The sequence below is a fragment of the Manis pentadactyla genome, chromosome 9 (genome assembly GCF_030020395.1).
Source record: "Manis pentadactyla isolate mManPen7 chromosome 9, mManPen7.hap1, whole genome shotgun sequence".
Taxonomy (NCBI): Eukaryota; Metazoa; Chordata; class Mammalia; order Pholidota; family Manidae; genus Manis; species Manis pentadactyla.
In genome coordinates this window covers 11678536-11701538 of record NC_080027.1, presented here as the reverse complement: position 1 = coordinate 11701538, position 23003 = coordinate 11678536, and the positions used below count along the sequence as shown (strand labels likewise).

The 23003-nt window shown below is 54.1% G+C and overlaps 1 protein-coding gene across 4 annotated transcripts; it reads left to right on the top strand.

Moving 5' to 3' along the window:
• The first annotated feature begins 2295 nt into the window (after positions 1-2295).
• On the top strand, positions 2296-22757 carry SYT12 (synaptotagmin 12). Of its 4 annotated transcripts, none has more exons than XM_036930736.2 (8): positions 2296-2442; positions 8376-8432; positions 12253-12446; positions 14030-14422; positions 17102-17317; positions 17983-18103; positions 19026-19159; positions 20566-22757. In XM_036930736.2, the coding sequence occupies exons 2-8, from the start codon at positions 8396-8398 to the stop codon at positions 20737-20739; spliced, it is 1269 nt and encodes a 422-aa protein (XP_036786631.1). In that variant the 5' UTR covers positions 2296-2442; positions 8376-8395; the 3' UTR covers positions 20740-22757. The 4 variants fall into 4 exon arrangements, with proteins under 4 accessions (XP_036786631.1, XP_057362838.1, XP_036786622.1 ...); XM_057506855.1 differs by having other exon boundaries at positions 2407-2425; XM_036930727.2 differs by lacking the exon at positions 2296-2442 and adding an exon at positions 2488-3113.
• Positions 22758-23003: the final 246 nt, after the last annotated feature.

The window sequence follows — 23003 nt, the reverse complement described above, 5'->3', positions numbered from 1 at the left end:
CCATCTGCTATGGGGTTCTCTGGTTGCCTTGTTATTAGGACTCCAAATTCCATTGCACACCTCCCCCTCCTCAACACCCACCATGGGATCCAAGCTCCTCCATCCCCACTCTCCATTAGAACTTCATTCACGTATTCACGCATTTATTCACACAACATTTATTGAGTACCTACTGTGTGCCATGCACTGTCCCAGATATACTACAAGCTAAGAAGATAGGTAAGATCTGTCAAAGTGCAAAGTTAAAGGAAGGGACTCTGGAGCCAGGCTGCCTGGGTTCAAATCCTGACTCTGCTGCTTTCCAGCTGTGTGTTGAGGAGGAAGTTACATAAGCTCTCTGAGTCCCAATTCCCTCAAGTGTAAAATAGGGCTAAGAATAATATATCCCCAAGGGATTGGAGTGAGGACTCATTGCCTTAAAACAAAGTTAGAAGGGCACTTGGCACATAGTAAGTGTGCTGTGTGTTTGTGATTATTAGTCTAGTAGGGAATGCATAAAATTAAATTCAAACAAATAAATCATTGCTGATTATGGCTAGTGTTTTGAAAAAAAATAGCATGCTGTGAGTGGAGGCCTCTGCGGGGCAGTCGGAGGGTCTCTCTGTAGAGGCGACTTCTTTAGGGTGATGTATAGTGAATGGAGGAGGCAGTCTTGGCAAGACCAGGGAAAGCACTTTCCAGGCAGAGGAACCAGCCAGAGAGAACCCCTGAGGTGGAAAATGGCCTGGCAGGTGTCAGGAGCACCAGAAGGCCTGAGAGGCAGGGGATCGGTGGTGAAGAGGATGGCATGTCAGGGCAGTGAGGCCAGCAGGGCTTACAGACCACGGAAAGGAGTCTGGCTCTCATCCCAGGGCAGCCATGCGAGGTGTTTTGTTTTTGTAAGTTGTACTGAAGAGTATTCCACATACTGTATACCAATCATATACAAATCATAAGTGTGCAATGCCTCAAATCTCCACAAAGCCAACACACCTGGGGGGACCGTCACTGAGGTCAAAATCAGAATGTGAGCAGCACCCCAGAATCCCCTCGGGCCCCTTCTAGTCACCACTCCCAGGGTAAACGCCATCCTGACTGCTAATAGCAGAGTAGTTTTCCCTGTTCTTTGAACTTTGTATAAATAAAACTTTGTATACAGCGTGTGTTCGTTTGTGTCTGGCTTCTTTTGCTCAACATTACAGGTGACATTCATCCACCTTGCTGTGGGTGGTGATGGTTTTTCTCCTCTTTGCTATGTGGCACACCACTGTGACTATAACACAGTGCATTTACACACCCGACCACTTACAGACTCACAGTTCCTGCCGTGGTGGTGCACGTGCATAGGCTTTCTGTTCCTTGAAGGGTTTTTAACATGAAATTGATAAGATCTCCTTTGAAGCTCACTCCAGTTCCTGTATCAGCCCTGGGGGGACTAACACCAGAACCAGACCAGCCTCCACTTCCCTTTTATGCCACTCCAATAGAAGCCTGTATCAGGGTGTGCGTTCTAGGTGCTATGGTGTGTCTAACTCCCTACTCCTTCCCAAATGGGGAACACTGTCCTTCCTCAGGCCTCAGTGTCCTAAGGTGGGAAATGGGCTCAAACATACCAAACTACAAGTGGCTGTGAAGATTAAGTTAAATGAGAATTTTGCATGAAAGCTCGTGGCTCAGTGCCCAGCGCCTCCCAAAAAGGGTCCTAATGAATGCCCGTCTCCTTTTCCTTCTAGATCCAAAAAAAATGAACGGAAAACAAGGACGCCCCCTGTGGGTTAGAGTGGAACTGCACCCCTTGCTCTCCAGGATCCTGTCTTCGAGGCCAAGGAAGCCCTTACCCACAAGGTCACTATAAACCCAGCTCCCACTGACAGGGCAGTGCCCACAGGTCGCTCTCAGGCCCCAAGTCCCAGAGGGGAGATTATCCAGTCAAGGAAACACTGCTGCCTTTGCACACTCGCTCCCAACCTGAGCTCCTCACCCCTCTGCCCCACCTCAACCCAGATATTCCAGATCCTCTGGGAGGCCTCCCCAGATGCACACCGAGCCTCCTCTACTGATTACTGTGCGCACAGCACCAGGCACCTTTCCCTGCACACCCCAGACCCTCCTAGTGCCTCCCCGCCAGACTGTGCCGGCAGAGTGGGACCTGCCCTCTGTTCCCGGAAGATGGAAGATCGCCCACACCTGGCACTGTGCCTAGCGTCCGGCGGGGGCGTCGTAAATATCTCCTGAATGATTCATTCATTCCTTTGGGAGCGAAACAATGACCTCTAAGTGGTTAAGAGTATCGGCTTTTAAGTCACACAGACTTGGGTTCAACTCTTGGCTCTGTGACTTTGGGAAGGTCATTTCACCTCCCTGAACCTGTTACCTCATGTAAAAAATGGAGCGATCACGACCCCACGAAGTCATGAGAGGATTAGGCGAGATGACGTAGCCCCTGGTAACAACCCAGTCATGGTGGGTAGGGGTAATTACCCATTCAGAGAAGGGAAAACTTCTCGCTGCTCCACGGTCCCTCAGTAATTCCTAGGAGGTGCGCCGTATCAACCGCTTTACAGAAAAAGGAACTGAGGCCCAGACACGGAACAGGACAACCCGCTGTGCGGCAGTGTGGGACTAGAACCTGAACCCGGACCTGCGGACTCTTGGGTCCAGTGCTCCTCCTGCCTGGGGAGCACACCGCCCCTCCACCCTCGTCCCCCAGCCTGGGAATGAGGGCCTGGGCTCGGGCTCTGGTGACCCCCGGAACTCCGGGTCGCGCCCCGGGGATCTTCGGCTCAGACCTCGGAAGCGCGGCGCGGCTCCCTGGAGCGGAGAGTGCGCCCGGGGTTGTCACTTTAAATTAAAGACCGAGCGGGAGCGGGGCGGGCGAGCGCGAGGGAGCGCGCGGCGGGCTCCTGGGAGCGTGCCCGGACTGCGGCGCGGCTCTGCCTGCCGCCCCGGCCCCGCCGAGCCCCCGGCCCGCGCCGCGCTCCTCCGAGGCGGGCGCCGAGCGGCACTGCAGGGGAGGCGTTGCCGGCGAGCGCAGGGTTTGGCGCCGGGGCGTGCGCGCTGCGGGAGGCCGGACGGGAGCCGCGAGCCAGGAGCGGCGGGCCCGAGCCGGAGCGGCGGCCCCTCCGCCGGGCCGGGTAAGTACGCACCCCGCGGCCCCCCGCGAGCCGCCGGACACGCGCCCGGCGCGCGGACGCACGCAGCGCCCCCCCCCCCCCAGCCCCGCGGACCCCGGCCTCCGCGCATACCGCACGTCTACACACCCGCGCGGACCGCACAGCCGCGCCGCGCTTGCACACGCACGCCGGGAACAGCGCACGCCAGGCGCCCTTCCCCGGCCCGGCCACCCCGCGCACTGCGCATCGCCTCGCGCCCCGCACGCCCGTCCCGCGTGTGCACACACGCTGCTCGCCCGGCCATTTACACGCCTTCCCGGAGCTCTTGCTACACGCACGCCCCTCACTTTTACATTCGGCACCATGCCCTGCCTCGCACTCCTTTCCCGGGTTAGCCCCCCACACTTGGGCTCCCGTATGCCCTGGGGGGTTCCCGCGACGGGGGCGCTGGGTCTTCAGGATGTGTCCTGATCCTGAGAGGCATGTCTCACCCCATTTCCAGGAGGCCCTGGGAGCCTTCCGGGACAGGATCCTCAGCCTCAGTGCCATGTCCCTGGCCTGGGTGGGGGGCTTTCTGGGAGCCCTTCCAAACCTTTGATGTAACTGCTCTTTGGGAGAGGAAGCTTGTGGTTCAGGGTCTTGGGCTGTAGATTTGGGCTTTAGAGGGGTAAGAGTGGAGCTGAATCTGGGGACCTGGAGCCAGGCCTGTGGGTAGAGGAGCCTTGAGCCAGACATCCTGGTGACCCTTTTTCCAGGGGCTGTAGAGCGACTGTGTGCTCCGCTCCTCAGTCAGTGAGGCCACCCCCACCCTAAATGCCTGCACCCTGCGTCCTGGAATGTCAGCCTCTTCTCTGAGCCCAGAGGTGACAGATTTAGAGAGCAGCGGCAGCAGAAAATGGGGAAACTGAGGCTCAGAGAATGTAGGAAATCCACCCAGTTGACTCAGCCAGTCTGAAGAAGAGTCAAACAAGTAGTACACCAGTCCCCTGCTTCCCACTCTGAAATCTGAATCCTTCCCCAAGCAGCTCGGGGCAGTGCGGGCTCGCAGCCTGGGGTTCAAGCTTGGACTCGGCCTCTTATCAGCTCTGGTGATTATGGGCAAGTAATTTCCTGCGCCTCAGTTTTCTTACTAGTACAATGAGCAGAGTAACAGCCCCCTCAGAGGGCAACAGGGAAGATGTGCTGAAACAACACACACAATTCCACATACAGTGCCTGGCACATAGTACATGACCAATGAATGCCAGCCGCCACCACCCTAGCCAGGCTGTACTGTGGTTTCTGTGAGCTCTGCGGGGGATGGTAGCAGGCTGTGGTTATCTCAGTGAAGATTTCAAATCTAAAGACACTAAAGAGGTCACAGCCTGGGAGGTTGTGAGCTGCCCTGTACCTACCCCTGATCCCTCCCATTAACTGCTGGACTCAGGGTAAGGTTAGCAGTACCAACACCTCGCTGGCCATAGATGTGATGTGGGGACAGTGAGCAAAGGAATGGGATGGGGGAGCAGATATATGGGGCCCTTTCCCCCTGCAGAGGCACAAAATTCCTAGAAAGCCATTTCTCTTGACAAGCGCAGGAAGGGGCCTAGACTGTGGTCAGATCCCAGTAAGGCCAGTGATAGTTCTTCCTATCCACCTGCACCCCCAAAAGGCCTGGTCAGGAGGTGGCATGGTGGCCAAGAGCCCAGGCCCAGATCCATCACACCTTGGCACCAATCCTGGTATTGCTACTCATATACTGAGTGACCCAGGCCCGGCTTCTTTATCTGTAAAAATGATGACATTTTATCCATTCAAACATCCCTTACTGTGTGCCTACTATGGGCTCCAGGCACTGCTGAACATTTAGTGTACATTGGGTCTAATTCTTACAGCAGTAGGTATCGCCAGGTAGGTATGATTAAGTCTAGATTTGAACCTAGAGCTGTTTTCAGTGAGCAAGCTCCATGCAGTAGGGACTTTGGGGCCAGAATTAATAGATTGGGTGGGGAAGGATGCCAAGGAAAAGGGACATGGATCTGAGAGGTTCAGATGTGGGTTGGGCAGCTTTGGCTCACCCCTTTTGTGCCCCCTTTTCTGTGTGTCAGAAGCTTGGGGAAGCTCTGGTCACAGTCTGCCCTGGCCTTGGGTGTGCCTTGTCAGCATTCTGTCCCTAGCTGAAGCCGCAGCCCCTCTGCCTGGCAGACCTCCAGGCTGCCAGCGGAAGCCCGCTGAGGTTGTGGGTGAGATGGAGTCCAGGGTCTCAGGGAGAGTGAGTAAAGCATTAAGAAAGGCGCTTGCTGCAGAGTCATATCCAGCTCTGTCTCTGTTCACCTCCCTGCTTACTTGCTGGTGACCTTCGGCAAATTCACTGCCTTGCTCTGAGCCTCACTTTCCTCCTCTGTGGAGTGGGGTTAATAATAGGGTGCCCTATAGGGGACTTGGGGAAGGCGATGGAGAAGCACACATGAAGTGTCCTTAGCACCAGGGACTGTAGCTGCTAATAGAAGAGGCTCCACCACGGCTGGCTGTGTGGCATTGGGCAAGTCACTCCAGCTTTCTGAACCTCCCATGGCTTATCTGCAGACCTGCTTACCAGGCTCGGAATGGTGATGTTTCCAGGTGAATGGAGGGATAGATGGTACCAGGCCTGAACAGTAAATGCCCTGTCTAAGGGGCACAGCCTGCTCAGATCCATCTCTGGCTATTTTGGGGGGGTAGATATAGACCCACTGTCTCCAGATCTTCTAACTTTTAAAGGGAAGCTGGAAATCCATCTTTTTTTTAAGAAATCCAATTTTAGAGGAAAATTTCCCAATTTTTAATGTTGGCAGCTCACTTGACTTAAGACAAATAAAACATATCTGCAGGCTGGCAATGTTTCCCATATGATTCCACTGCTAGGGGGAATCAAACTAGGGCTTAGGGCCCTTGCAGAGGATTGCCAGGCCAAAAAACACAGCAGGTGATATTTACCTGACCACACTTGTCACCCCCTCTCCTGGCACCCTGATAGGACACTCATGAGTTCCATTTTACAGATGGGACAACTGAGGCTTAGTGAGGGCAGATCTGGGATTCAGAGCTGTGTTCAGGCTTCCCCCAACCCTTCAGAGGATTGCTGTGGGAAGCCTGCCTGGAGTCACCCTTCACACCTTCATTGAAATCACAGCTCCCAGGAAGGAATGTTGTGGTAAGGGAGCCAGAAACGTGGGCAGTGTGGGAGTCTGGGCTCTGAGCTGGACCAGCCTTGGAGGGGTGGGGCAGCAGACATGGCAATCTGTCTGGTACTGTGTGTACTTGCTGCAGGGGTGTACCCAGCCCACGCTGGCTGCGGGACTGGCCATCCCAGCACAGCCTCGCTCTTGTAACGTCAACTCGTGCTGGGTAAACATGAAAGAAAGCTGATGGCACTGTTCCATTCCCAGCAAGGCAGAGGCAGGCTGGGACATGTGTATTCACATTAACATGTATGTTTCAGTGTGTCCAGACCCCCTTCTGCCAGGAACTAGGGCCACCCTGGGCTTAAACACAGCGTCCAGTTTGACCTTCAGGTTCTTGGAAAACTTTTTGAAACCTTATCTCTGCCTTAAGTAAAGTGCAGGGGTTGGCAGCGTGGAATCAGATTCCTGGGTTGAACAGTTTCTTAGCTGTGTCACCTGGGGCTTTACCTTAACTTCACTTTCATGCCTGAGGACTCTACCCTGCAAACCAGAGATAATAGGACCTACTCATGAGGTTGCTAGAGGATTAAATGAGGTAATATACATGCAAGCGCTGAGAGCACCCCCTGGGGTGTAAGGGTGCTCAGCAAAGTGAGCCGTCATTATAAGAGTCCCCAGCCCCAGGCCCAGGCAGGAGCCTCCACTTAGCATGGGTAAAGCCCTTCCTGGTTAGCACCTCCCTCCCATCACCACGATGACCCAGCATCTCCTGGTGGTAGTGGGACACCACCAGGGGATCTGGCAGCCAGGGGCCGTCCGCACACCTGGCCGGGCTTGGCCCCAGGGCCCTTTACTGCCCCTGTTCCCATGGCCTCCTGCCTTGGGACTTCCAGCCTTCCCAGATGTGCTGGAGAACCCTATCTGGATCAACTTCTTGACTCCAGAGCCACAGATTGGGGAGAACCCCAGGATCCCAGAAAATCCTCAGGAAACTACCCTCTGATTTGACCCCAGTCCAAACCCACAGAATGCTTTGAGGGGTTGCAAATGGGCTAACCACAGCCCAAGAGCCTTTTACACTGTGCCTGAATGGTGTTTACATTTTTTTGTAAATTAGCTACAACCTTTAAAAACCAAGAAACTGCACATTTAAAAAATCCAGATATCTAGCTTTTCTTTAAAGAGCCAGAAGATCCAGCAATGCAGGGTTGGCATTCCCTCAGGCAAAGAAAAGCAGCTGCCTTGGGTGGGCAAGCATGCCACAGTTTCATACACACACACGCTGCCCCCACTTACTTCCATTACCTTGCGTCACCTGTTTGTAACCACCTATCTGAATGGAGCACAGAGGTTGAGGGTGGGGATTATCCTGTCCCATGTCCCCTGAACTGAGACCATACAACTCATCCCAGCCTCCTTTTTCAAACCCTCTCCCCCATTTAGAACAAGTCTGGGAGCCAGATTTACTTCTTAGCAACAATAATAAAATGAGCAGTCATAAGCAGGTAATGGCTTGTGTGAGCTCCCAGACTTTCTAGAACAACTTAGTCAGACCTTCAGAGGTTCATAAAACTTGGGAGTGGAGGGTGGGGTCGGGAGGAAACCATCCCAATCAGTGAAAAGGCTGATAATAGAAAATTGCAGAGGTGCAGCCTTTCTTGTCCAACGCAAACAAAATCATTTGAAGTGAGACTTAGTGAAGGGAGACTTGGTGAAGTGAGACTTAGTGAACACCCTAAGGGCCTGCTCTAACCAGTAACAGGGAGCTGCTGATGGCCGGCCAGCTGTTGGCAGGATGGTAGGGGTGCCAGATTTAGCAAACACAAATACAGGAAGCCCAGGAACGTTTGAGTTTCAGATTAAGAATGAATAACATTTTAGTATAAGTATGTCCCATGCAATATATGGCATCTGTGTTTTATCTGGCAACCCTAAAATGAGGGCAGTCTTAGAGTATTTGAAAAGAACTTTAAACATTTTTTTTTATGCCATTTAAAATATCACCTACCTTTGGCCAGGCTCCCCTCACAACTAAGTGAGCTCCAGATGACAGGCGTGCAGGCACCAGGCAGGCCAGGGCACAGGGGTGGAATTGGTGGCCCACCAAAGAGCTCTCTGCTGACTGTCTTTTCTCTTCCAGTCTCAGCCACCATAGTGGGCATGATGGCCGTGGACGTGGCAGAATACCATCTGAATGGTGAGTCCCAGCAGCCATGTCACAGGACCCTGCCAGCCCCCAGCTTGGGTGTCTAGGGGATGTCAAACAGGGCCCTATTCTACTGGTCAGAACAGTGACTTGCCCAGGGTCACACAGCTTGGGGACCCTGGGTTGGGGTCTCTTCGTCTTTCTCCTCCAGTGGCTCTTTCGTGTGGAGGGCCCCACCTCTGTTTGACTTGAGGGGCTCCCCTAGGAGGCCTGTTTCTCACTCTTCCCTAAGGATGAGTCTGTGAAGTAGAGTCCACTCACCAGGGGCCATTCCTAGAGGCTTGTATGTAGTCAGTGAGAAGAAAGCCAGGAATGCCGATGTTAGATCCACGGGACACTGAACTCAGAGATCACCCAGTCCCGCGATAGCGATGCCTGGGACACAGCTCCTGCCTCCCTGTGTGCGCCCCACAGCGCTGAGCCGGGAGTGGCCTCAAGACACCAGACACACTCCAATGATGGTGGAGCGTGTCAGAGCTGAAATATACTCGCCACCTTTTCTCCCTAAGTTCCCCTCCCCATTTACAGATGAAACTCAGTGAGGGAAGGGACAGGGAGTAAGAAACAGGTCAGGATGTGAAACTGGGTCTCCTGACTCCCAGGCTGGAGCCCCCCATCATTCCAGCTCCTCCCCGGCCTCTGTGCCCATCTGCTCACCCGCCCCCTGCTACTACCCAGGTGCTGCTGGAGGCCAGGAAGACAGCATGCACATCCCAGCTGGAGCTCCCCGTGTGTGCTTCTGCTTTACCAGGTCCACCCCCATCCCATCCCCTCTTCTCCAGGCTCCCAGACCTTTCCCAAGCCTTGTCAGGGCTGGACCAGGACCCTCTGTAGATTTTTGTGGTGGCTTTGTTTAGCCCAGAAATCATAGACGTTGGCATGAGCAGGGATGGCTCACAGCCCCTCTATCCTTATTTCCTGCTCCTTTCATCTCTCCCTGGTCCACCCAGCCCTTGCCCACACCCTGTGTGATTTTTTTACATCAAAATCCCATGTTGTAGGCTTATTTTTTGTCTTTTAACATCACCCCAAACATTTTTCTGTACTGCCACAGTGGCATCCTAATGACCTTATGTGTCATTCTCCAGGGCCAGTGACATTCCCTTCCAAGGCAGCACCACCAGCCCCGACTGGCCCCTCAGTCAGACCTTCCTGCTGTTCTCAGACTTCTGTGGCTATAAATACAGCCTGGATGACTCACACCAGACAGAACCCTTGTTGGGATTTTTCCCATAGGACAACTTCCCCCCAGGTGGGCCCACCAGATGGGAGATGATTTTGTTGTCATCTCTGCTGTTTGGATCAGGAGGCCAAGGCCCAGGGGTGAGGTGGCTTGCTGGCCAAGGCACTGCACCCAGGCTCTGTGCATCTTATCCTGTGGCCTGGGGCTGAGAAATGGTTGTGCTCTTTAGCCTCAGCTCTCGTCCTCCTCGGGAAAGGGGAGGTAAGGCCCCACAGGTGCCCAGTGCTGGATAAATGCTAGGACTGAACACTGGGCCCTGCCCTTCTCCAGAGTGAGTGAGTGTTGTGGATTCTGGTCAGAGTTGGCTGGGTTCAGGAAAGCAGGGGCAGGCAGAGGCCTCCCACTGCCAAAGGGGCTGCCACTGCTCCCTACGTGGCCAGGCTTCAGGGCAGGATGGCAAGGAGCCCTCTTGCCCCCATATGCCCTACTCCCTCTCTCCCACTGGGCACTCTGAATGCCCTGGGCTTTGTACACTCCCTCCTCTTTCTCTCAGTCCCTAATGCCTTGGCCAGGCACACTTCGTGCTCTTCCCTCATATCTCAGCATAGCTGTCCCTCCTCCAGGAAGCCTTCCTGGGCTTTCCCAACACGATTCCCATCACTCTGTTTTGTCTATTTATTTGTCTACTCTCCCCACCCCTAGGCTGTGAGCTACTTAAGGCCAAGACTGGGTGGGGGCTGACTCCCCCCACCGGGTGCTCTCACACAGTAGGTGTTCAGTGGCTGTGCAGTGATATCACCCCCCACCCCCCACCCCCCACCCCCTGAAATGCCCTCCCTACTGCTCTCCATCCTGTGCTAGGCCAAGGCTGGGTGGTGCAGTGGTCACCCGTGCTCACTCTGAAGTCTGACCACCACACTTAGGATGGCCCCACCACCCCTTCCGAGCTTTGTGACCTTTGGGCAAATTCTCCATCCTTTGTGTGCCTCCGCTTGCCCATTTGAATTGAGTATAGAGGCAACACTGAGAATGGTTTAGAGAATTGTATTTGCCAACAGTGTGACCTTCTCCAAGAGGAATCCCATTATCTCCTTAGCTTCTTGTGGGAAGGCAGAGCCAGGTTTCCAAGTAGAGAGAGGCAAATTTTTTTTTTTTTTTAGTATCATTAATCTACAATTACATGAGCGACATTATGGTTACTAGACTCCCCCATTGCCAAGTCCCCCCCACATACCCCATTACAGTCACTGTCCATCATCGTAGTAAGATGCTATAGAATCACTGCTTGTCTTCTCTGTGTTGTACAGCCCTCCCCGTGCCCCCACCCCTACATTATGTCTGCCAAAATGTTTTAACATGTATGATCCTGCCATGTACCAAGCCCTGTGCTAGTGGGGCCTCACCCTACATAGCTCAGGGGGTAATTAGTTACTATGTTTAGGGACAGTGAGGCTCAGAAAGGGGCAGTTATTTACTCATCAGTGGAGAAAAAGTTATTGAGTACCTGAATTTGTCCCTAAGCTCTGCACAGCCTGAAGCCACCTCTCACTTCTGGCTGAGACTTTTTTTTTGGTAGCAGTTTTATTGAGATAAAATTCATGTACCATACAATTTAGTCACTTAAGATGTACAATTCAGTGGGTTTTCATGTATTGTGTACCCAGCAGCACTATTAATTTTTATTTATTTTTTAAATCTTCTTGAAGCAGAGTAAAAGTTTTATGTAAAGTTATTTAGAGAAAAAGTACAGGCGACCTCAGAGAGAGAGGACACCCTGAAAGGTTGGGAAAAGTTAAAGCGACGCACTTAGGAAGTGCAGGTGACCTCAGAGAGAGGAGTGCCCACTAATAATTTGGGGAATATATTCATCGTCCCCAAAAGATACCCCATATTCTGCATTCCCCCCATCTCTGCGAGCCCCCAGCAAGCACTAATCAACTTTCTGTTGGTACAGATTTGCCTATTCTGGACATTTCATATAGACAGAATCATACATGTGCTCTTTTGTGCCTAACTTTTTTCACTTAGCATGATGTTTTCAAGGTTCGTGCATGTTGTTCCGTGTCAGTACGTAATTCCTTTTTATTGCCAAATAATATCCCACTGTACGGACATACTCCATTTTATTTATCCATTCATCAGTTGATGGACATTGGGCTGTTCTAGATGAGGTTTAAGGCAAAAATGGGGTCATTTCTTTTCTCCCCCAAATCCTCTTCCTCTTCTCCCAAACCGCAAAGGGCTGCTTTGATTATTTGGAAGCAAAAGGTCTCGTGAAAGGTATAAGGTCAGAGAACTCAAAAAGGGAACTACCCTATTCCTTTAAAGCCTAAGGAATATTTAACTATTGTTCTAGCTCTTCATCTGCTCTAGCCTGGTGTCTCTCTTGGTAGAAATGTATGTCTTTTTGGAAAAGGGGAAAGAAGCAGAATCACAGGGAGTGTAGGTCTTGTGTAACACTGGATACCCTGCACCTAGCACCGAGCCTGCTACATAGTAGTCGCTCAGTGAATATTCATTCGATGAGTAAGTCACTCAGTACTGAACTGCCTGCTCCTCTGATGAGGGTCTGTGGCCACTGGCAGGGGCTCCAGAGCCTACTAATGAGAGGTTTCCCCTGCTTTGCAGTCATCAAGAGCCCCCCAGGCTGGGAGTTGGGTGTCTATACTGCTGGGGCCCTGGCACTGCTGGGAATTGCAGCTGTGAGCCTGTGGAAGCTCTGGACATCGGGGAGCTTCCCCAGCCCTTCCCCATTCCCAAACTACGACTACAGGTACCTTCAGCAGAAGTATGGCGAGACCTACGCAGAGGCCAGGCAGAAGGTGAGGCTTCGGCTCTCAGGGGTGCACCACCCACTCTCAGGATAGGCTTCTACTCCCTCCCCAACCCCTTCCTCCTGTGAACAGGGACCCTTGTCCTCCTTGCCTCCAACACAGCCTAGCACTAGATAATCAGGGAAGAATTGTTGAGTGAATGAATGCTTCCAATATTAAAAACCATCCTGTGAAATACATATATATATATATATACACATATACAGGAAACTATAAATAAGAAGAAAAACCTCTCCCAAAACGCTACCATCCAGAGGCAAGGAACTGTTAACTGTTTTTTCTTAACTATTAACATGATGATTTATTTCTTTCTGATATTTTTAATCTACCCCTCTAGCCTTTTTTCCGTGCATATTTCTTACACAATGGGTATTATTTCTACATAGAGTTTTATACCCTGCTCTTTTCACCTCAAAGCTGAAGGATTTTCCTGTGTTGTTGACTACCCATCATAAACATCTTTTTAATGGCTGCATACGATCCTTTCTATATGTGTGCCGTAATTTACTAAATGCCATTATAAGTAATGCAGTGAATGTTTTATATGTAAAACTTTGTCTTCATTTGGGATTATGTACTTTGAATGGATGCCCAGATGTGGAATTACTGTATCAGGGAGTACAAACATTTTTAGGGCTTTCAGTATAAATTGCTGAATGTTTTATCATTTGACACTTGGCAGAGAATTTTTCTAACATCAGGTAGAGTTCCAGAGAGAACAGCCAGAATCTGTTACCAGATAAGGGTCCCACATGCTCACTCGTTTGGGGTACGAGTGAACTCTCTCTCATTCTGTTGGGAGGACTATAATTGACACAGCTTTTCCAAAGAACATTTTGGCAACATGTCAAAATCTTTCAAAAGGGCTGTGTCCTCTGAGTCAGGATTTTAAGAAAGCTATTTGATGCTGAATTATTATAGCTGTGAAAAGTTAGAAACAACATATATGCCCAGCAGTAGGGACATAGTAAAATAAATTATGGCTATCCACTCAATGGCAAATTTTGGGGGTGTGTGGCAATAAAAATTATTCTAATGAAGACTGCAGCAACATGGGAGGTACCTATGGTACAAAAGCTTTTGTTTTCTCAATCCCAATGTCAATTTAGAGAAAAGAAAAATTTGAATATTAGGGTAAATGAAACAAACATGAAGCTTTCTCATGTTGTTAACTTCCTTTGAGGCTGCTCAGTCATCTATGGGTAAGTATCTGGTATTCTCACCCATTTCCCTTCTGCTGGAAACTTCAGTTGCTAACTACTTTTCCTTTTTATAAACATCACTGCAGTGAACATCTTTACGTCTGGAACTCAGTCCATATAAACAAGCATATTAAGAGAAAGCTTTCTTACATCCTGGTTGTGGAGAGAACACTGAGTGACATGAAATAATGTTAAACAAGGACTTTCTTAACTAAGGCATGCACCATTTTTGCAAAAGGGGGATGTGGAGGTGTCTTGAATGAACACGGTTTACTGCATCTCTTTGCCGGCTTCTCAAGACTGTGCTTAATGCTTTGTGATGCTTGTGATACATGTGATGCACCCCATGTCCCTTTTCCTCACCCCCAGAGAGCGCCTGCCTGGAATGTCCAGCGGGCCAGCACTCGGGGGCCATCTAGTCGCAAAGGCAGCCTCAGCATCGAGGACACCTTTGAGAGCATCAGCGAGCTCGGGCCCCTGGAGCTGATGGGCCGTGACCTGGACCTGGCTCCCTATGGAACCCTCCGGAAGTCCCAGTCGGCTGACTCCCTGAACTCCATCTCCTCCGTGAGCAACACCTTCGGACAGGACTTCACACTCGGCCAGGTGGAGGTCAGCATGGACTATGATGCCGCCTCCCACACCCTCCACGTGGCTGTGCTACAGGGCAAGGATCTCCTGGAGCGGGAGGAAGCCAGCTTTGAGTCCTGCTTCATGCGCGTCAGCCTGCTGCCTGATGAGCAGATCGTGGGCATTTCCCGGGTAAGTGGGGGCTGCAGGGTGGGCAGGGGTGTGCTCTGGGCTCTCAGGAGTCCTCCGCCGGCAGGGAGGCCTGCAGGGCCAGGCAGGATCTGAGAAGGGAGCTAGAGAGCGGGTCTGGACGCTGGGTCCAGAGCTGAAGGTGCCCAGAACCAGGAGTTTGGGGCCTCACTTGAGGATTCTCATTGTGCACGGTTCTCAGCAATCCTACCACACAAATCTAGTGTGGTAATCGTCCATTTCCATACCTGGCCCCTGAGTCAACTTGGGGTGCTGTCAGGAAAGGAAAAATGCACTCAGGTTGGCTCATTTGGGGAGAGCCTGGTATCAGGACTATTAACAATGGTGAGGGTGGGGTGTAGGGTGACCCCAGGAACAGCATGGTGCTCTGGTCTGAAGGGACAAGGGGAAGGGGAGCTTACTGGGCCCAAAAGAAAAGAGGTGTGTGGAGAGGGCCTCCTTGACAGGCACTGTGCCCTTTGGCCAAGGGACGCAGTCAGCCTTCAGCCACACTGCAGGGAAAGACTGTAGCTGCCCTGTATCCACACTGAAACATCCAAACCTCTCTCCCACCTCCAGCTTCCCTCAGGTGACCCCCACTGGCTGAGCCCAGCAGAGGCCAGAGGCCAAGGGAGCCTGTTGATGCAGCCCAAGGAGGTCAGGTCCTGGGGCTGACATCAGGGTGGGCGAGGGTGAAAAGTAAGCCAGGAGGGGCAGGGGAGGCCTCCAGCAGCCCCCCAGGCTGCTCCTTGTGGGTCCCAGCCTCCTTGCCAAGAGGGAACAAAGCCTGCATGAGACCCACCTTGCTCCAGGCTGGATGGGGGTGTCCAGACGTCGAGGCCGGAACCCACGGTGGGCAAGGTTTGACACACAGCAGACTCTGACCAGAGCAGGAGGATCCCGAGGACCTGCGGGGCTCCTCAGAGACCTGCCCATGCTGATCACCTGGCCAGGTGAAAACACCACCCTCAGTGGTAGACACTGTTGTCCTTCTCCCACCCAACTCTTCCTCCTCCTCCCTGCGGGAGGGTGGAGAACCGACCGCCAGCTGTGTGCATGTGGAACCCGAGAAGGGGTGGCCCAGCTTCCAGAGGCAGTCCACTCAATGGTTAGGAGCAGGACCCTGGAGCCTGACTGCCGGGGTTCAAATCCCTGTTCCCCACTTCCTAGCAGTCCCTTACTCTTTCTGTGGCTCAGGTTCCTCATCTTTCAAATGGGCATCCTAACTCTTGAGGAGGGAATGCGTTAACATATGGAAAGTCCTCAGCCCAGGCCTTGGTACGTGCTCCCTAGATTGTCTTCAGGATCACCAAGTGTCCCTGTTGAGCCCAGATCCAAGCTCTCTTTGGCCTGGGGGACCCTGGGTTGTTCTGGACGCTTCCCTTGAGGTGGGATATTAGTAGACAGCAGCCACCACAGCCTGATGTGTGCCGAGAACCTGGTTCACAGAGCCCAACACATCCATGATTCTCATTTGCCCCAACAGGGTAGACTGGGGGTATCTCACAGATGAGGAAACTGAGGTTCAGGAGGGTGCTTTTCCAAGACAGCCTCAGCAAGGGAGCAGGAGATTCAGCACTTGACCCTGTGGTTCCCATTTTCCTCCACCCATGTGTTCATAGAGCACAAGGCACAGAGAATGGATGGTCAGGGAGCCCGACCCCATAGGGCAATGCACAGAAAAGAGGCTTGCTTGGCCAGAGGAAGGAGAGATGGGGCCAGAAGATCATAGGAGCCTGAATGCCAAGGTCAGCATCAGGATATGGGCTTTCTCCTATGCGAGGAAAAGCCCTTGAAGATTCTCCAGCAGGCAGTTGGGTGGAGAACATGGCTCCCAGGAAGCAATGTGAGAGGAGCCTTCCCACAGCCCAGGCGGTGTGACCAAAAGTGTGGTTCAGGGCACCTGGAAGTGCTGGCGGATTTTCCCCAAGAAGGCAGGCTTCTTAGCATCACAGCCCAGCTGATCCCAGTGAGTGGGTGGCTGCCCCGAGGCTGGGCAGCCCCCCAACTTCAGGCAAGGTGTCAGGGATGAGAGTTCCTTTCCTTAAATACCATCAGGCAGTGACTAAGGCAGCCCCCACGGAAGGGGGAGCTGTGCCCGAGTGCACCTTCCCTGGGGCCTGCCCACGGCTTCCTGGGAGGAGGCCAGCGGCACCCACCAAGCAGGGCTGGGCTGGGAAACATCCCCAGCCTTGCCTAGTCACTCCATCCATCCGTCCATCCTGCAATGTTTAGACAGTCTGGGCCAGGCTCTGCAGGGGCTGGGACATCAGCAGCTCTCGACTCCACAGCCAGCTACCCATCCTCACTGCATGTCTGGCCCAGGGCTGGAGTTGAACACATGGAAGAAAGATGGCAACCAACTCAGCCATGGCATCACGGGGGCTCTGTAGAGCCTTGGGCACTGAGGATGGGGATTAGTTGGTGTCAGATTGTGGAAGCTTTGAATGCCACCAGATTGGCCAACTCCGAGAGGAAGACAGGTGGCTTTTAAGTCCTGAGGGCTGAGCCACCAAAGGAAGGAGGATTGGTGTTGAGAATGTGGGCGCAGCAGAGTCAGGACTCCCGCCCAGGCCTCTGGACTGCCCTTCCAGAGCTCTCTCCCTGCTATGGCCTTGCAGGCCCCTGATGGCAACCTCCTCCCAGCTTTGGGGCTCCCTCAACGGCTCTTTCTCTCTGCAGATCCAGAGGAATGCCTACTCCATCTTCTTTGATGAGAAGTTCTCCATCCCCCTGGATCCTGCAGCCCTGGAGGAGAAGAGCTTGCGGTTTTCCGTGTTTGGCATTGATGAGGATGAGCGGAATGTCAGCACCGGGGTGGTGGAGCTGAAGCTTTCTGTACTTGACCTCCCACTGCAGCCCTTCAGCGGCTGGCTCTACTTACAGGACCAGAACAAGGTCAGTCTGCCCACCTGTCCACCCATGAAGATGGTGTCACACACATACACTTCAGAGGAGGGACCCCAGTGTCCTCTCCAACAGCCTGAACCCTGACATCTTTAGGAACTCAGAGAGAGAAACCTGAGCCACATTCAAGGAGACTCAGTTTACTGCATACAAATGGAAAACAGCCTGACCTCTGCTTACGCTCTTCTATTGCTCCTACCACCAAAACTTTGGAAGCTCTCCTCCTATAGAGCTTCTGCTAGGAAAGTACCCCTCTGGCCCTAAAGTGACTTATTTCAGAAGCCAAGCCTTTACTGTTAGAAGAACAGGAGCGATCGGGGAGCATCGCTGTTATTTAAGCAATGATCTAATCCCAGTCCACTTGGAATGCACCACTACTACAGAATGGTTTCCTTGGTCTAGAATGAGGGAATGGAACCACATTTGGTTGCTACATTTAACAGGAAGCCTCCGGCCCTACTTGCAAGGCAGGACCCACGCGGGCGGGGAGGGAGGGATGCGCATGGCTCTGCATGGTCCATGGGAGGGGCATTCCCATTCTCAATCCCAGCAGCCTAGGGCCACCAGAGGAGCTTTTCTCAATAGAGGAGAAGGCTTCTGCCTTTCCCTCCAGCCCAGGGGGTGGAAACCCTCTGAGCCACCAACATGCCCTCCAGGCCGCCGATGCCGCGGGCGAGATCCTGCTCTCCCTCAGCTACCTCCCGACAGCCGAGCGCCTCACCGTGGTTGTGGTGAAGGCCAAGAATCTCGTCTGGACCAATGATAAGACCACAGCGGGTAAGGTCCTGCTGGCTGACTGACTCCTCCCTGTGGCTGGTGGGAGCTGTGGCCCCTCCGCCCAGCCCAGAGCAGTGGGGGCATCAGCAGGCGTGGGGCACAGTACCAGGCTCCCCACCCCCAGCCTTGACGAAGCCCAGGGGGCCGTGCACAGTGGTAAGATGAACCTACCTGGGGAGAGACGGAAGCACAGAGGGTGGCAGGGAGCCCTGTGCAGGGAGAGCTGGGGGCCTGAGAGTAAGAGGCAGCACGCACTCACGGCTGGGGCACCGGGAAGAAGCCAAGGTGAGCACCCACTTCCCAGGACTGGAATTCAGGGTGGAGGCTGCATTCCCAGAGGTCAGGGCTGCATCCCAGATCCCAAACAGGTACCAGGGCCCTGGGACTGGTGTGGGTGCCATGCAGGACCTGATGCCCCAGGTCTGCAGGAGCCTCAGCACCAGGTAACTGAAGACAGAGGGCTGGGGAAGCTGACATACTGGGAGCCTGGGGGAACCAGGGGTCTGGGCAGGGGCAGCAAGGACACTCAGTGGGCAGTAGGTGCCAAGCAGAATAACTTGTTATTTCAGAGCAGCACGTTGTCAAGTCAAGCTTTGCTGAGCAGGTGCCGGGTGACTCAGGGCTGACGTCTGCACTCAGGCCATTTATAGAATGAAACGTGGTGGGTCTGCTGAGCTCCCCAGAGTGTCATGTGAGTGGAACATGTGTGTGGGCTGAGAGGCAAACTGCCTGAGTCCAGAGCCCAGCTCTTCTGACTCTCATGGGAGCCTCAGTTTGCTCATCTGCAAAATAGGAAAGAAAGGGCTAGTGGCAAGACTGCAGGAAATAATGGTGATAGGAAGGTCTGGGGATTGGGAACCAGGGGGCTGTGCCCAGTGAGTGTGACTCTGGCCCTCACCCTCACCCCCTTGCTCACCCACAGACCCCTTCGTCAAGGTGTATCTGCTGCAGGATGGGAGGAAGATGAGCAAGAAGAAGACCGCTGTGAAGAGGGATGACCCAAACCCTGTGTTCAACGAAGCCATGATCTTCTCAGTACCAGCCATTGTGCTCCAGGTGAGGGGGGAACGCAACAGGGGTGGGGGCGGACCACCGCCATGGCTCTGGGGCCGCTCCATCCCCTCCAAGCTAGCTTCTCAGGGCTCCCATAGGTGGTGATGGAGATGCATATGTTGAGTGTCCAGTAGTTACCAGCTCTGTGGGGGCTGCTGGAGCACAGGCTCCGCCTCCGTGGTGTTTGCAGGGGACGGGTGGGGAAGTCCTAATCCGCTGAGAGCACGCCACACTTTGGCGGTCAGGGGAGGCTTCTGCAGGAAAGGTTAGCTAAGCTGAGACCTGGGACAAGACCATTCCCAGTGGGGGGAGCCACAAAGGCCTGGAGATGAGTCAGGGGTACCCCAAGGGCCCAGAGTTCTGGCCCTAAATCTCCTGAGGTTCTACATGCAGAGGCCCTGCTAGCTCCCCACAGCCCCATAGCCTTTAGAAAGCAATGTGCCCCAGGGAGACCCCTCCCAGCACAGATATCACAGAGCAAGAGTGTGGGGTCTGCAGAAGAATGGCCTTGGTCATCCCAGTGGCCCTGCTTGCATGCCTCAGAGGACAGCAAGCTCACCACCTTGCCTCACTACCTCCTTCCATCCTTGGGTGTTCCTGACAGTGAGAAAGTCTTTTTGTACTTGATCCAAAACCTGAAACCTGTCCCCCAGCCCTGGGGCTGTGCAGAACCCCCCTAATCTCCCCTCCCAGGACACTACTCTTAGAATTTGAAAGCCCAGACCTCGGCCTCGCTCTGGGTGTTCCTACCCCAGGGAAACATCCCGGCGTCTCTCATTGGTGCTGCGTGTCATTGCCTTGCCCTGCACCCTCATGGGACAGGCTGCTCATCTGCCCCCTGCTCCCCACTGGGTGGCTGTGGTGCCACTACTCTGCCGCCTGCCCAGGGTGGGGCAGAAAGGTGAGAGGAGAGAAGTCAGGCTGGGTTCTGGTTTCAGCTGCAGCACTTTGATCTCAAGCACGTCATTACTTTCTCAAGTTAGGAGTCCGACGTCTGATTGTGTTAGGAACATGCCTCTGTGATGCTCTGCGTGCAGGTACAGTCCTAAGTGCTTTACACATTTCCACTCCTTTTGTTCCCAGAATAGGTAGGAGCTATTATTATCACCAATTTACAGGTGGGGAAACTGAGGTAGGAAGCTTGCAAGTCACTGCCCAAGATCAAGCAGCAAGGAAATGGTGAGACCAGCATTTGGACCTGCACGCCCTCCTGCTGCCACTGTGAAGGGAGGCAGCACAGAAGGCTGCGGGCAGGCAGCACAGAAGGCTGCGGGCAGGCAGCTCAGGGATTCAGGGAGCTGTGCCAGATACACCCCCTGGGGCCTGGCATTTGTAGACTGGGACCTGGGGGCCGCAGAGGGCCTCTGGCACTGGTCCTGGTCCCAGCACCCTTGTCACTTTCTCCCTAGGACCTGTCTCTCCGTGTGACGGTGGCTGAGAGCAGCAGTGATGGCCGTGGGGACAACGTGGGCCATGTCATCATCGGGCCATCAGCCAGTGGCATGGGCACCACACACTGGAACCAGATGCTGGCCACGCTGCGCAGGCCCGTGTCCATGTGGCACCCTGTCCGGCGAAATTAGCAGCCGGGGCAGGGCCAGGGTGGGCACTGGAGCTGCCTGGGATCTGGCACAGCTCAGCTCTGATGCCCTTTTCCAGTCCAGCTGGAGCCATGAACACTGGGAGCCCCCAGTGGAGTCCCCATGAGCCACCTTGGTCCCTCCATGCAGGCTGCAGCAGAGGAGCGGGCCTGACTAGATATCCAGGGTTTGCTCCCACTGAGGCCAGCTGCGGCTGGGCTAGGACCTAAGGAGGGCAGCTGGGCCCTGGCCCATTGTGCTACCATCTTGAGACCCCCAAGCGGTCTATCCGTTGGTCTGGGGGGACCTTGGCCTCTCAGAGCTCCCCATCCCCTACCCTTGCTGGGAGGCCAGCACCAAGCTGGGCCATGCACAGGAACTGAGTGAGTCTTGGGGGCCAGGCAACTGTGCTAGGCACCAGTAGGGGTGACAGGAATAAGACACAGCCCCTAGGACGTCAGGAAGACAAGACGCGCCTGCCCTGGTGATCCGCTCAGTGCTGAATGGCTTGGGTGGGGGGCGCTCTGGGGGTTGGGGGAATGAGACGGAAGCTGCGCTTTGAGGCACAGGAAAGAACTGGGTGTCCAGGCAGGCAGCCCAGCTTAAGCCATGGCAGGGCTGTGAACTTCCCCGTCACAGACAGTCTCTAGCCTACTGCAGTGGATGCAAGGGCCTCTTTCTGGGCAGGCCGAGCAGAGGCCCACAGGGTACATGCGACACTGGCTCTAAGTCATTCTCTGTGAAATCTACTCCCTTGAGCCACAACCCTTACAAGGCGCAGAGGTCCAAGGAGGCCCAGACCCAGGCCCTTGTGTCCAGTTCCCATGCAAACCAGGCACTGACTCCACAGTATTTGTTGGAGTCCGTCCGGGCCAGGCCCTGTTGGGAAGAGAGATGGGGGCTGGGGGGCAATGGGGCAGCCAGGAGACAGACTGCATGGGGTGCGTTGGACAGGCCTTTGGGGCTGCAGGCGCCCAGGAAGATGCAGTGGAACAGGAGGACCTGGGCTTGCCAGAAGGGGCAGCCTGAGCAGGGGCAGTGAGGGGCAGTCAAGAAACGTCAAGATGGGTTTGGGGGACAGGACTGAATGCCATACTGACAAGGTTCTGGAGCGTGGTTCAGACCTCTGCAAGCTCAGCTCAGGAGGTGTCCTACGGCGAGGTCCAGAGGCAGACCCTGAGATGTGCAGGCAAGGAGTTTACTGGGGGAGGGCCCTCAGGAGACCCTGTAAGGCAGAAAGGAAAGCCTGGGCCGGGGGAGATGCCCAGCAAGCCGTGGCTTCAGGAGAGTCTAGCTTTGCCTGATGGCTTGTGGGAGCTCTCTGTGGGAGTGGCACCCCAGGGGGTGCTTCCCAGAAGCAAAGGGGTTGGGCTGTTACAGCCCACTCAGTCTTTGGCTACAACCACCCCAGCTGGAGGGAGAGCACACATAGCCTTCCAGGTGTCACTGGCTGAGGCAGGCCCAGAGCACAGGGCAGCTGTGCGCCCTTCGCAGCAGAGGGGACCCCTGCTGGTTTTCAAAGGGATGGGGTTGGGGGAGGCATGTAGTAGCATCTGCTCTACGGGGCCACCCACAGATGAGTGCGTGGGCTCTCAGACTGGCTGCCTCTGGCTCTGGTGAGCTATGGAGAGCCAGGCCCAACCAGTTATCCCTAGTGATGTTTGGGGGGGGGCAGGGTGGTCACAGGATTGGAGGTAGGACGGTGGCTCTCCCCACCTGATACAGCCGTGACCCAGCCTTACAGCCATACAGCATGTCCACCCTGTGGCCAGCACAGGGCCCAGGGACACACAGCTGGCAAGCCTCTGCAGCCTGGGAGACCCCAGACTTTTTCAACCCCAGTGACTGTGCTGTGCAGGCCATTCACCCACCTTCACTACCCCCTCTTCCCTCACTCTAACTGCATGAAATGTTGACTGCACCCAGGATGGGCATGGTGGGGACCGAGTATGCTGATTGGAATGATTCTAGAACCAAAATAAAGCTGGGGCAGGAAGGAGGGGGCTTCCAGGAGCCCTGCTTGGTCCTGATGACCTCTGTCTCTTCTCAAGGTCTCCACATGGGGTACTTTGATGATGCCCTCCCCCACTGCTGGGTGCCCAGGGGGAAAGAGGCTCCTATTGCTTGGGGAGACCATCACAAGGATCAATGCCATCAGGTTGCTTGGGAAATGCTGAGAAGGGGCGCTGAGCCAGGCTTGGCAGGGAGAATAGCAGTAGGGAATATCAAGGAAGGCTTCCTGATGGTGTCACTGAGCCTAGTCTTCA